General features: G+C 35.2%; 1 protein-coding gene across 1 annotated transcript in view; it reads right to left on the reverse strand.

The window, feature by feature from the left end:
- Positions 1 to 12,063, reverse strand: part of LOC136854649 (nephrin-like) — a 191,467-nt gene that overhangs the window by 15,236 nt on the left and 164,168 nt on the right. Inside the window, exons 8-10 of the mRNA XM_067131213.1 lie at positions 4,930 to 5,071; positions 2,603 to 2,733; positions 684 to 843 (exon numbers count right to left, since the gene is read on the reverse strand). Of these exons, the coding sequence (XP_066987314.1) occupies positions 684 to 843; positions 2,603 to 2,733; positions 4,930 to 5,071 (433 nt within the window). The remainder of the gene's footprint in view (positions 1 to 683; positions 844 to 2,602; positions 2,734 to 4,929; positions 5,072 to 12,063) is intronic.

Genomic DNA, 12,063 nt, shown 5'->3' on the forward strand with positions numbered 1-12,063 from the left:
TCCCCTATGCAGTCTGCCTTTATAACATTTCGATTCGTGGGGAAATTAACATGCCCACCACCAGATCCATATCATATTGTCTACCCTCATATGCGACTATGTGCCAATGATGTATGCTAAATTTGGAGCGGCTTTCTTTCAAGATTTTCAGAACTGGAAATGCCGCCATGTCACGTGACTTACTTCAGCATGGTTTTGATAATAATATTTTCAGATATATAGTGCTATAGTGTGTAGTTTCATTAGCTCATAATAGATAATTTTTTTCTTTAATCTATAATAATAATAATAATAATAATAATAATAATAATAATAATAATAATAATAATAATAATAATAATAATAATAATAACATCGAAAATAATGGCTCTTTCTACGGCATTCAATTTATATAGTGTTCTCTCAAGAATGCCGTATAAACAGCCATTATTTTCAATGCTGCTGCTGCCCTAAGAAAAGATCTCCATAAACAATAATAATAATAATAATAATAATAATAATAATAATAATAATAATAATAATAATAATAATATGAAAACCCCGAAAGAAGAACGTTATGGCTCCTCAAAACCCTAAATAAAGGCGGCTACTTCAGCCTCGTAAGGGAAACAGTTATTTGTACTTAATATCACAATAACGCGACCCCTAACTCTCGAACCATCGTTGAAAATGGCTTTACTTACACTTAACGTCCAGTCGTAACGTGCTGGAACTTCCATCGCCAATGACGTTATGAGCGTGACAAGAGTATCTCCCCGCCTGTGCCTTCGTTACCTTCTGCAGGACTAGACTCTGGTTGCTTACGATGATCCCCCCAGAGATGTTGTGGAACAGGACTTTGTTCTGCCAAGGACGGGAAGCGTTCCGAAACTATCAATGTTTTATTTTATTTGAGTACAGTAGGGTTTTTTACTTCTTTACTGGAGTGCGTGATTTTTAAAAGAGTGAAGGATATGTGGAGTACGTGATTTTTTATATGAATGAAAGATATGTGGAGTACGTGATTTTTTTATATGAATGAAAGCTATGTGGAGTACGTGATTTTTTTATATGAATGAAAGATATGTGTTGTACGTGATTTTTTATATGAAAGAAAGATATGCGGAGTACGTGATTTTTTATATGAATGAAAAGTATGTGAAGTACGTGATTTTCTGGAAGAATGAAAGATATGTGAAGTACGTGATTTTCTGTAAGAATGAAAGATATGTGAAGTTCATGATTTTCTGTAAGAATTAAAGATATGTGAATTACGTGATTTTCTATAAGAATGTGAAGTACGTGATTTTCTATAAGAATGAAAGATATGTGAAGTACGTGATTTTCTATAAGAATAAAAGGCATGTGAAGTACGTGATTTTCTATAAGAATGAAAGATCTGTGAACTATGTGATTTTCTTTAAGAATGAGAAATATGTGAAGTACGTGATTTCTATAAGAATTTAAGGTATGTGAAGTACATGATTTTCAATAAGAATGAAGGATGTGTGAAGTACGTGATTTTCTATAAGAATGAAAGATAATTGAAGTGCGTGATTTTCTATAAGAATGAAAGATATGTGAATTACATGATTTTTTGTAAGAATGAAAGACATGTGAAATATGTGATTTTCTGTAAGAATGAAAGATAACTGAAGTACCTGATTTTATATAAGAATGAAAGATATGTGAAGTACGTGATTTTCTATAAGAATTAAAGGTATGTGAAGTACGTGATTGTCTATAAGACTGAAAGATATGTGAAGTACCTGATTTTCTGTAAGAATAAAAGATATGTGAAGTACGTGATTTTCTATAAGAATTAAAGGTATGTGAAGTATCTGATTTTCTTTAAAAATGAAAGATAATTGTAGTAAATTATTTTCTTTAAGAATGAAAGGTATGTGAAGTACGTGATTTTATATAAGAATGAAAGTTATATGTGTTTTTCTATAAGAAAAGATATATGACGTACGATTTTCTTTAAAGAATGAAAGATATGTGAAGTACGTGATTTTCTGTATGAATGAAAGATATGTGAAGTACATGATTTTCTATAAGAGTGTAAGATATTTGAAGTACGCGATTTTCTAAAAGAATGAAAGATATGTGAAGTACGTGATTTTCTATAAGAATGAAAGATATGTGAAGTTCGCGATTCTCTCTAAGAATGAAATATATGTGAAGTACGTGATTTTCTAAAAGAATGAAAGATATGTGATGCACGTGATTTTCTATAAGAATGAAAGATATGTGAAGTACGTGATTTTCTACAAGTATGAAAGATATGTGAAGTACGTGATTTTCTATAAGAATGAAAGATAATTGAAGTACGTGAATTTATATAAGAATGAAAGATATGTAAAGTACGTGATTTTATACAAGTATGAAAGATATGTGAAGATATGTGCCGCTGAAAGAGATGTGACTAGAAGTGTAATATATCCTTCGCTTGCATACTATCATTTATTATTATATAATGAATGCTGACAGAGATTTTTATGTTGCTCATCGCACATGAATGGAACGAAAATTTTCTTTATTCTTGTTTTCTTTTTTTTCATCTTTCATTTACCTTGAGTAACTAGAAATCATTATCAGAACATGTGAACAAAGAACTTACATTATGCCTCCAAGAAACATGGGATACTTTTGGGTTAGCCAAGATGGAACATTCGAAGTACACGTCATCTCCTTCTTTAATATTGTCTTCATTAAGGGATGAACCGAAGCTGGCCGTGGCTTTTGGTATATCTGGGAAAACATAAAAAAAAACGATAAAAGGAACTGAACAAAACAGGAATGTTACAAAAGCAATGAAGGGCAGCAGATAAAAATGCCGTTATCTTTCCGTATAGTTCTTTTATTGGATTTGATAAAGGAAACGTTGGCCGAACCATGCCTTGCATTGTTATTGCAAATACACACACACGCACACACACACACACACAGAGAGAGAGAGAGAGAGAGAGAGAGAGAGAGAGAGAGAGAGAGAGAGAGAGAGAGAGAGAGGGAGAATTAATGCTTAGTCCTGGGGTCTTGAATGTGAGCGGGTGTGGTGTAGAAAAGCAGAGGTGAATGATAATTGATATTTTAAATGTGAGAAGCAAAACGGAGGAGAGGGTATGTGTGGGCAGGAATAAGATGGGCAAAGATAGATGGTATCTTTGACAGGTGTAAGATGCAGAGCTGTGGACGTGCTACCACTTTTAGTGTCAGGAATGCAATGAAGAATATGCGAACAATCTTGGAAGCAAGTTCATACCACTTGAGGACTGAACCCTACTCTCTCATTTAATTGCCATTTACGTTAACATTCATATGCATCACGTGAAGAGATATTTAAAATAGCATGTATACAGCCGTGTGAAAGTATGCTTGAAGCAGATAGTGGGTAGGAAGATGCACAGTACTCACTTTCAAGCTAGAGAAAAAGTCTTCTCCTATGTGCTCGTAGTTCCTAGCATATCTCTCTCTCTCTCTCTCTCTCTCTCTCTCTCTCTCTCTCTCTCTCTCTCTCTCTCTCTAAAAAACGTATGACCGTTGTTACTATCACACAGTCTTACATTTACATCGAAATTCATGCCTTTTTCTGTTTGTTTCTTGCTCTTGGCTTGACATGTATTCTTTGGCTGAGTACATGAAATGTTGTTTACCGCGAACTTCAGTTCGTTACTCTGACTTTTCACTTTGGTTATTTTGCTCTTGGAACATAATACAAGAAAGCAAAAGCATCCAGTTTTCAATAAAATCAAATTACTATCATACGGTGAACTGTAACTTTTCAAAGAGCGGTAAAATGAAAACATTGCCAGGAGTATTTTGCGCTGCCCTGTAACAGTTTCGTTATTCTGATTTCCAATAAATCTGTTCTTAAACATTGCCATCCTGTTATTGGTATAAATATCTATAAACTGAACGTCATTAGAAAGATAATTCATCGCAGTTTTGCATGTTGTAAATAAAAATTTAATATTTATCTTTTTTTTTTTAGGGAAAGTATATTTTCATTGCAAAGTAGAAAAATTTTTATATATTTTTTCCACTGACTTTAATCGATATTATTACTTTTTCATAAGTATGATAAAACGAATAACAAGTGTTCTGCTTTAAATTGTGCGTACAGTAAGTAAAGTCATGAGAGCCGTAATTTTAAAAACAGTCGTAAAGGATAATATCGCCGAACCATTATCAGCAGCGGAAATAAAAATATGAGCATAGCGTTTCTTATTTTCTTGATTATAAAAACTGAAATAAACAGCAATAATAGCATATTAGTGTAAAGGCAATTTATCATACTTTCGAACTGAGTACATGAAATTAACCGATATCTGTTATTTTAAGTTACTCTACATATAGGTACAGATTACTTTGCTATACCAAACTTTAACTGGAAAATTTGACCTTTTATTCTTATTCACAATATTGACGTGTATTGACGTGCCATGATAAACTAAAACTATCCAGCCTTACGATGACATTAAACTGTGCATCACCTCATTGATAGTTACTTGGCAAATAGTGATTAGAGACAATTATCGCTTGTCACAGTCGCAGACAGCGAGAAATTCCCCGGCTCTGGGACAGAACGTGACTGGCAAGGCCCTGGTGGCCTGAAACTGTTAATTGGCGTCCCTCCCGGAGGACGAAGTGTCTTTGACAAAAGAGGCCGAAAAGGGACTGTTAAATGGTATATTTATGGAATGTTGAAAACGGTCAAAACAGTCGTAATCTAATATTGAGAAGAAGCATGAAAATAAAAAGAGACCAAATTAAATGTCCTTTAAAGACATGGCGTAGTTACCAAAATCATAATTAATATATTCAAGCGAACGTGTAACCGATTAAGGAATATCGTTGTCTTAATCAAAACAAAAGAAATAGAGGAAAGAAGTAAAGGTCTGCAAAAACAAAACGTATCTACTCGTCACCTCTGTGACGCTGACTTACATTGCACTGTGAGGTTCCATGTATCTTCAATGCGTGTGTCAGTTGCATGATTTTCTGCTATGCATCTCAAAGTTGTTCCATCGTCTTGAGGACGCGGTGAGAAATGTAACGTGCTTCTGGTGATGTTCCCATCCACAGATGTCTGCCATAAAAACACAATAAAAAGATCATTTTACACAAGACGTTTGAAATGGCCGCATATTTACTGCTAGAGATCTATGAGTCCACAGAAATAGTAACTGGAAACTTTCCATTCGTGCATGAGAATGACGAACGAACTTCTCTCATTTCAAAACCGTATTCTGGTGTTTGTTGTCAGGTCCTGGTCGTATTAGAGAGGTATGGCATCCTATCTTACGTTATCCTTTGACCCCAGTAGAAGTGACCTTGACGCACTTTCAAGTTCATCATCAAATGCCTTCTTCTATAGCGCCGAAATACCCACTTTCCCAAACGTGTCAGAAAGGGGTTAATAAAAAAAACTATTGATTTTACACTGTGTCATGCAGCACTGAGGTACCCGAAAAAACATCTCTTTTCAAGGACAATTGGCAGATATGACCTGTCTCAATTTTAGTGAAATATAAGAATGTAGAAAATATTTATGAAATTAGAAAACTTTCCACTTTAGATTATGCACATTATCCTTAACAGAGTAACGTGTGAGTGTTCTTCTAATAGTTACAAAGCTAGTAGCCAGTTCGCTATGACGTGGGTCTCTTTCTGTCTGTACATGAGCATACTCACCACCCTGTCAAAACTTGCCTACAAGTATTCTCTTGCTTATATTACTAAGGTAGACTCCTCGAAAATTCTACCGACGCATTGGCCATTTCCTCCGAAAACTATACTGCTTTAAGAGTAACTGGCTTCACAAATAATATTAAAACTGCTAGAGGCAATCACGCCATATGACGGTCTGATTTCTGGTCATCTGCTTAGGATGAAAGACATCTCTACCACCATGTTGCCGCCTTTCTGTCCAGTTAAGTTGTTACTTGATTATTTACACATGTTCTTTGTTCCATTAAAAACAATCTTCTTTGATTTATTCTTCGACTCTCTCTGCTTAAGGCACCATTCCAGGTGACACAACGAACACACACATATATATTCATATATATGTATATTATATATACATATATATGAATATATACAAATGTTATATATACAGTATATACATACATATATGTGTGTGAGTCTCTGTGTATGTGTGTGTGTACGAGTACAAACGAAAACACAAACATACAAGCGAGTGAGTGTATGCGTGAAATGTATTTGTGTTGTAGAAGCCTTTTTAAATTCAAAAGACCTTGCAATAATTATTTTCTTATTCTGAGTAAGATTAAAAAAATAATGTAAAATGCACAAAGCTATATATATTCATATGTATATATATACGTATATATGTGTGTGTATATATATATATACATATATATATATACACACATTTATATATATACTGTATATGATTTTCACTGTAACTAAGTGAATTTTCACGAACAAATAAGTTATGGGAATCTAATACTCCAGAACAAATGTTATTCTTTTTTCTCATTTTTCAACCAATGTTGCCTTTTACAAATAGAAACGAAACTATTCAGCTCGTTTCAGACATATCATTGCATATGTTTTTTCGCAATACATTGAGAAAATTTCTTTGATAAGAAGTTTCTTTGAACTGTATATAGCAAAGGCTTTGTCAAAAGATAATCTCAAAGAATATTTGCTGTGGAAAGAAGGACATTTTAAGGTAACTGGCAGATAAGTTAAAGGGAACAGGAAGGGCGTGAGGACCCAGTGCTTGGAACCCATTTAACCACAGTAAAAATAAAAAAAGAAAACAATGACTTGATCGTCTTTTACTCCTCCTGAAGAAACATCACACAAGTTTTTTAAGTGACTTGTCCTTCGTTTCTCGTGTCCTGTAACATTGTGGTATTATCCTTCTTGTTTGTCCGACCCTCGTTTTAGTTTTCCGTAAAAGAAAACTGTTGAGATGGCTATTTGTCTGTCCGTCCATTTTCTGTCCGCCCTCAGATCTTGAAAACTACTGAGGCTAGAGGGCTGCAAATTGGTACATTGATTATCCACCCTCCAATCACCAAACATATAAATTTGTAGCCCTTTAGCCTCAGTAGTTTTTATTATATTAAGGTTAAAGTTAGCCATGACCGTGCGTCTGGCACCGCTGTAGGTGCCAACAACACAGGTTTCATGGGCCGCAGCTGAGAATTTCATGGGCCGTGGCTGAGAGTTTCATACAGCATTATACGCTGTACAGAAAACTCGATTGCGCCGAGGAAACTTCGGCGCATTTTTTACTTGTTTGTGTCTAGGGATTCAATTGTTATTCTTCGCATGCCGTTGTGATGATGTTCTTTTTTATTTGAACTTCAACCAGACGACACAAACAGGTCAGAAGTCTTCCTTGATTAAAGGTCACACAAATAATTATTTCTCTACAAACACATAACCTAAACATATAGTTAAAGGTTTCATGTGAGTGTATGAACAGTGTATGCACGGAAAAAAAACTGCACGTATTTTAAAGCAAAATACTCCTGAAAAAAGGAGTGATATTCAAGATATTTAAACTACGGCACGATTAAATTATTCCAACAGCTCTGAAACCATGAATATGAATTTATAGAGAAAATGGGTAAAGGAAATGGGTAATATAAAATCCTCTTGGAAGTCAAAAATGTCCTTCTCTCCTCAAATGCAAATCAAAACAGAAATAAAAAATTGAACGTAAGTGATTCCTCCTTGGATGAAGAGTGCTGTTAAATGCTGCTGCCAACAGCAGTGAGAAAACTCGTTGGGATTTTTTGTACTCTGCTTCGATTGCATTCATCTGCTTGCTCTTCGGGTAAATAGCAGTCCTACGGCCACGAAATTCATATTCGGTTTAACGTATATATATATATATATATATATATATATATATATATATATATATATATATATATATATATATATATATATATATATATATATATATATATATATATATATATATATATATATATATATATATATATATATGTACATATATATTTATATAAACATGTATAAATTTGTATAAAAACATGTATATTTATCAAAATACCCACACACACACTTGCGTAATATATGTGTGTGTATGTATGTATGTATGTATGCATGTACATATTGTCATGATATCTGGTGAGACTTCCAAAGCAATTATTTTGCTTATCCATGTCATATCCCCTTTATTCTATTATATTTCCTCCCGGAGGAATGATAAAGATCTTAATTCTTTCTCCCCTAGTTATTTACGTAGATTTACAGGAGAAATGTAGACTAACTTCGTTAGGTCCTCAGATTCCAGGACCCGTGCTTCCACCAAGGATTCCAGTTGACTGCCATCCCGAGAGACCGAGGAGACAAGAGCTGCATTGTTTGAAAATCCAGACTTGGTTGTCGTCATGTCAAGCCTTTGACCGCTAACCAGGAAGCACTGTGAGCGGCAATAAGCGCCAGCCGGAAAGCGGAGAAAATGGAATGAACTTGGAGAAGGCTGTCCTCCAGATAGACTGCCCCTGCCAGACCTTAACCAGAACGTTAACTCGTCTTGTACCACACCTTCTTTCCCGCTTGGTGCCTGAGGTAAACATTATCAAGTTTACGCTCACCAATGGCGAAGTCTTAAAGCACTGTAAATAGTTATAAATGATTAACTCTTGGGATACCAAACGATGCTATCCTGAAATGATTCAAAAGTTATTCTTTTATTGGGCCGGTCTAATACTGTGTAAGTGCAGTGTCATTTCGATAACTTAGATACAATGGTGGGATTTGAACACTAATCTGGTGTAAATGGGAAGTTGGACTGAATTAAGCACTGGTGTAAGTTACTTGCCGATAGGAATTAATTCTACATATTACAGCTGTCTTTCTTCACGGTACTGGTTCTTATAATTATATCGGATTTATTTACTGAGTTTATGAGAGGTAGATGAATTCCCCAATTTAGATCATGTGTTATTAAATTCTTATACATTTATATGTCTCATATGTATGTTTTAGTTTTCTGTAAAAGAAAACTATTGAGATGGCTATTTGTCTGTCCGTCCGCACTTTTTCTGTCCGCCCTCAAATCTTAAAAACTACTGAGGCTAGAGGGCTGCAAACTGGTATGTTGATCATCCACCCTCCAATCATCAAACATACTAAACTGCAGCCCTCTAGCCTCGGTAGATTTTATATTATTGAAGGTTAAAGTTAGCCATGATCGTGCGTCTGGCACCGCTATAGGTGCCAACCGTACAGGCCACCACCGGGCCGTGGCTAATAGTTTCATGGGCCGCGGCTGAGAGTTTCTTGGGTCGTGGCTGAGAGTTTCATATAGCATTATACGGTATACAGAAAACTCGATTGCGCCGAAGAATCTTCGGCGCATTTTTTACTTGCTTAATGTTCGTTTTAATGTTTGTGTTTGCATCTACGAGTATGATATACAGTTCAGATTACTTGAGTATGAAGTGGTAATCCAGTGATCACAAACAAAAAATAGGTTGCCTGAGTTACGTTATAGCAAGGAAGATTTATTTTCCCATATCAGTGTGATTATCCTCAAGTCACTGTTGAATCGAAACGGATTATGTACCATGAATAAATGGCGGGGATTTTTTAATCCGAGGCTTACGAAACATTCCGTTATAAGTCACTGAAATGTAATTCCCTGAAATTGTCTTTTTATGATTGTATTACAACGTTTCTGGTTCGTGACCTCGTATAAAATTCCACAACCTGCCTTGCATCAGGGCTTGCACGTTGAACCATTTAATCTCTTTTGCCTTTTGATCATTGAGTGCTCTTGCATTTTAACATGCTTTAGTTCCAGCGGATTGTTTAGCCATTCCGTGATGAAACCGTATTGTTTTCACATTCTTTAATGCCTGTGTATCATCTTTACATTCTTTGAGTCTTTTCAGTCTTGAACATCGTGTGTTATTGTCACATTCATTTAGTTATATCTTTTTAATTTAATTTTAAAGCGAATATTTTTCGCGTCTTATCATTAATGCCGTATGAGGGTTATGATAATTATATCATTAATGCCGTATGAGTGTTATGATAATTATACGAGTTTTTACACTCTGAGGGGCATCAAAGGATTTGTTCCTTTTTCTTCATGTTCTTGAACTAATGAACGTCCCCTGCTATTTGAAATCTTTAAATTACTTGCTTACATTTTCTAGAATACATGACATTTTTTTTTACAATATTTTTCTCTCTTGTCTTTAGCATTTCCATGTAGTGTGTGTCGTTCCTTGTGGTAGTATGATGGATGAGAAGTGAAATTGGGACAGTATTGATAATAAGAGATAAAGTAACCATTAAGCTTACTTAAACCAAGGAAATTTGGAGATGTACTACAGAAGAAACTTATTTATAGAATCAATGGGGAACCGTTCGTAGGTATAAGATGACTGGCCAGACTGAAATTGTGCAATTTGGACTTACTATATTATATAATTTTATATTTCGATTCCTTCTCGTGTCATTCTCAAACTGTGCAAAGAAGTTGGAAGATTTACGAGCAGAAAAATTAAAGAAGATTAACATTGCGCACAATAACGTCACCAGGGAAAACCTAACCAACTAATAAGGCATAAGCAAGCAACTGTAAGGCGACAATAAAGAAGTGAAAAAATAATAATTCAAAATAAGAAATTAAAACAACAGAGAAAATTTTTAATTAGATTAATTTTGCCATATGAAACTAAAACCATCTTACGATATATATAAACCAACATGCAAACAAAATAGTGCAGAAGTAATCATTTTAACAAATGAGATTAAGATCATTTTAAAAGAGTAAACAAACAAACAAAAGGCAACAAAAAATAAATCAAAACGTGTTCAAAGGCAACTCTGATCCTCCCCGTGCAAGTGCCGTTGCTCTTGAGAAGAAAATTCCGACAAGACAAGAATTGACCGACGCTCCCAAGAACCTTGAAGCTATTGAAATGCAGAGGGATGCCGCCGCCGACGGCTAGTTCAAAGAAGATAGCTGTAGCTAGTTTGTTGTGTAAGGATCTTACTGGGAAAATGGACCTTATTCTAGGGGCAGGCGCTTAGGATATGGAATGGGATGTATATTAGCAGGCAACAAGGACACATCCCCATATACAGTATATGTGAATGAGTAACATTTCCATACACGTCTTCAAATTATAAATCTCTAGATCGTTGAAGTGACTGACAACCATCACTAAGAGAAGATCATCAGCTTGAAGACTGCAGGTTCTTCTGTTCGTGTTGATGGTACTTTTAGCGATACAGTTTTAGTTGCAGTGTCTATTAGCGCAATATCAGTAACTATCATAGTAAACACAGATAGAGTAAGTTGTTGTTCTTTTGTTGAATTTAATTGAATATAGAATTTAGGCCAAAGGCCAAGAACTGAGACCTATGAGGTCATTCAGCGCTGAAATGGAAATTGACAGTACAAGTTTGAAAGGTGTAACAGGAGGAAAACCTCGCATTTGCACTATGAATTAATTGTTAGGAAAAGGTTGGAGAGTAAGATGGAAGAAAGGAATATGAGAGGAAGTACAGTAAATGGAACGGAAGGGATTGCAGCTAGGGGCCGAAGGCACACTGCAAAGAACCTCAAGTAATGCCTACAGTGCACCTCATGTGACGGCACTACTCCCCTACGGGGGACTGTTGTTCTTTATGAATCGGTTTTCCTAAGAGTGGGAAATATTCCTTAGATCTCTTGGGGTGTCTCTTCAGCGAGATTAGTATGAATTAACGGAGGCATCTCGCCTCAGCCTCAAGTGACGACTCGAACATTTGGCCAGATTTCGAGTATAAGCACAAAAGTGAAGGAACTTACAAAAAGTGCTAATTGTAAATGCAAACAAATATGTAGGATATCATTACTGAGCATATTATGTATGATATTATAATAAAAATGGATGAATAGTGACGCCTTTGTAGGCGAGGAGTTTGTAAAACTCTGTTATTGGGACAACGAAAATTGAGTCCTTTTCTCTTAAAAAAACTATTCTGTTTTATAGATCTGGGCGAAATTTGCATGCCTGCATGAAATGCATCACAGCATCTCCCAAACTTGTATTGAGTTGACGCAGAAGC

This window comes from Macrobrachium rosenbergii, chromosome 29 (assembly GCF_040412425.1).
Source record: "Macrobrachium rosenbergii isolate ZJJX-2024 chromosome 29, ASM4041242v1, whole genome shotgun sequence".
NCBI classification, from domain to species: domain Eukaryota; kingdom Metazoa; phylum Arthropoda; class Malacostraca; order Decapoda; family Palaemonidae; genus Macrobrachium; species Macrobrachium rosenbergii.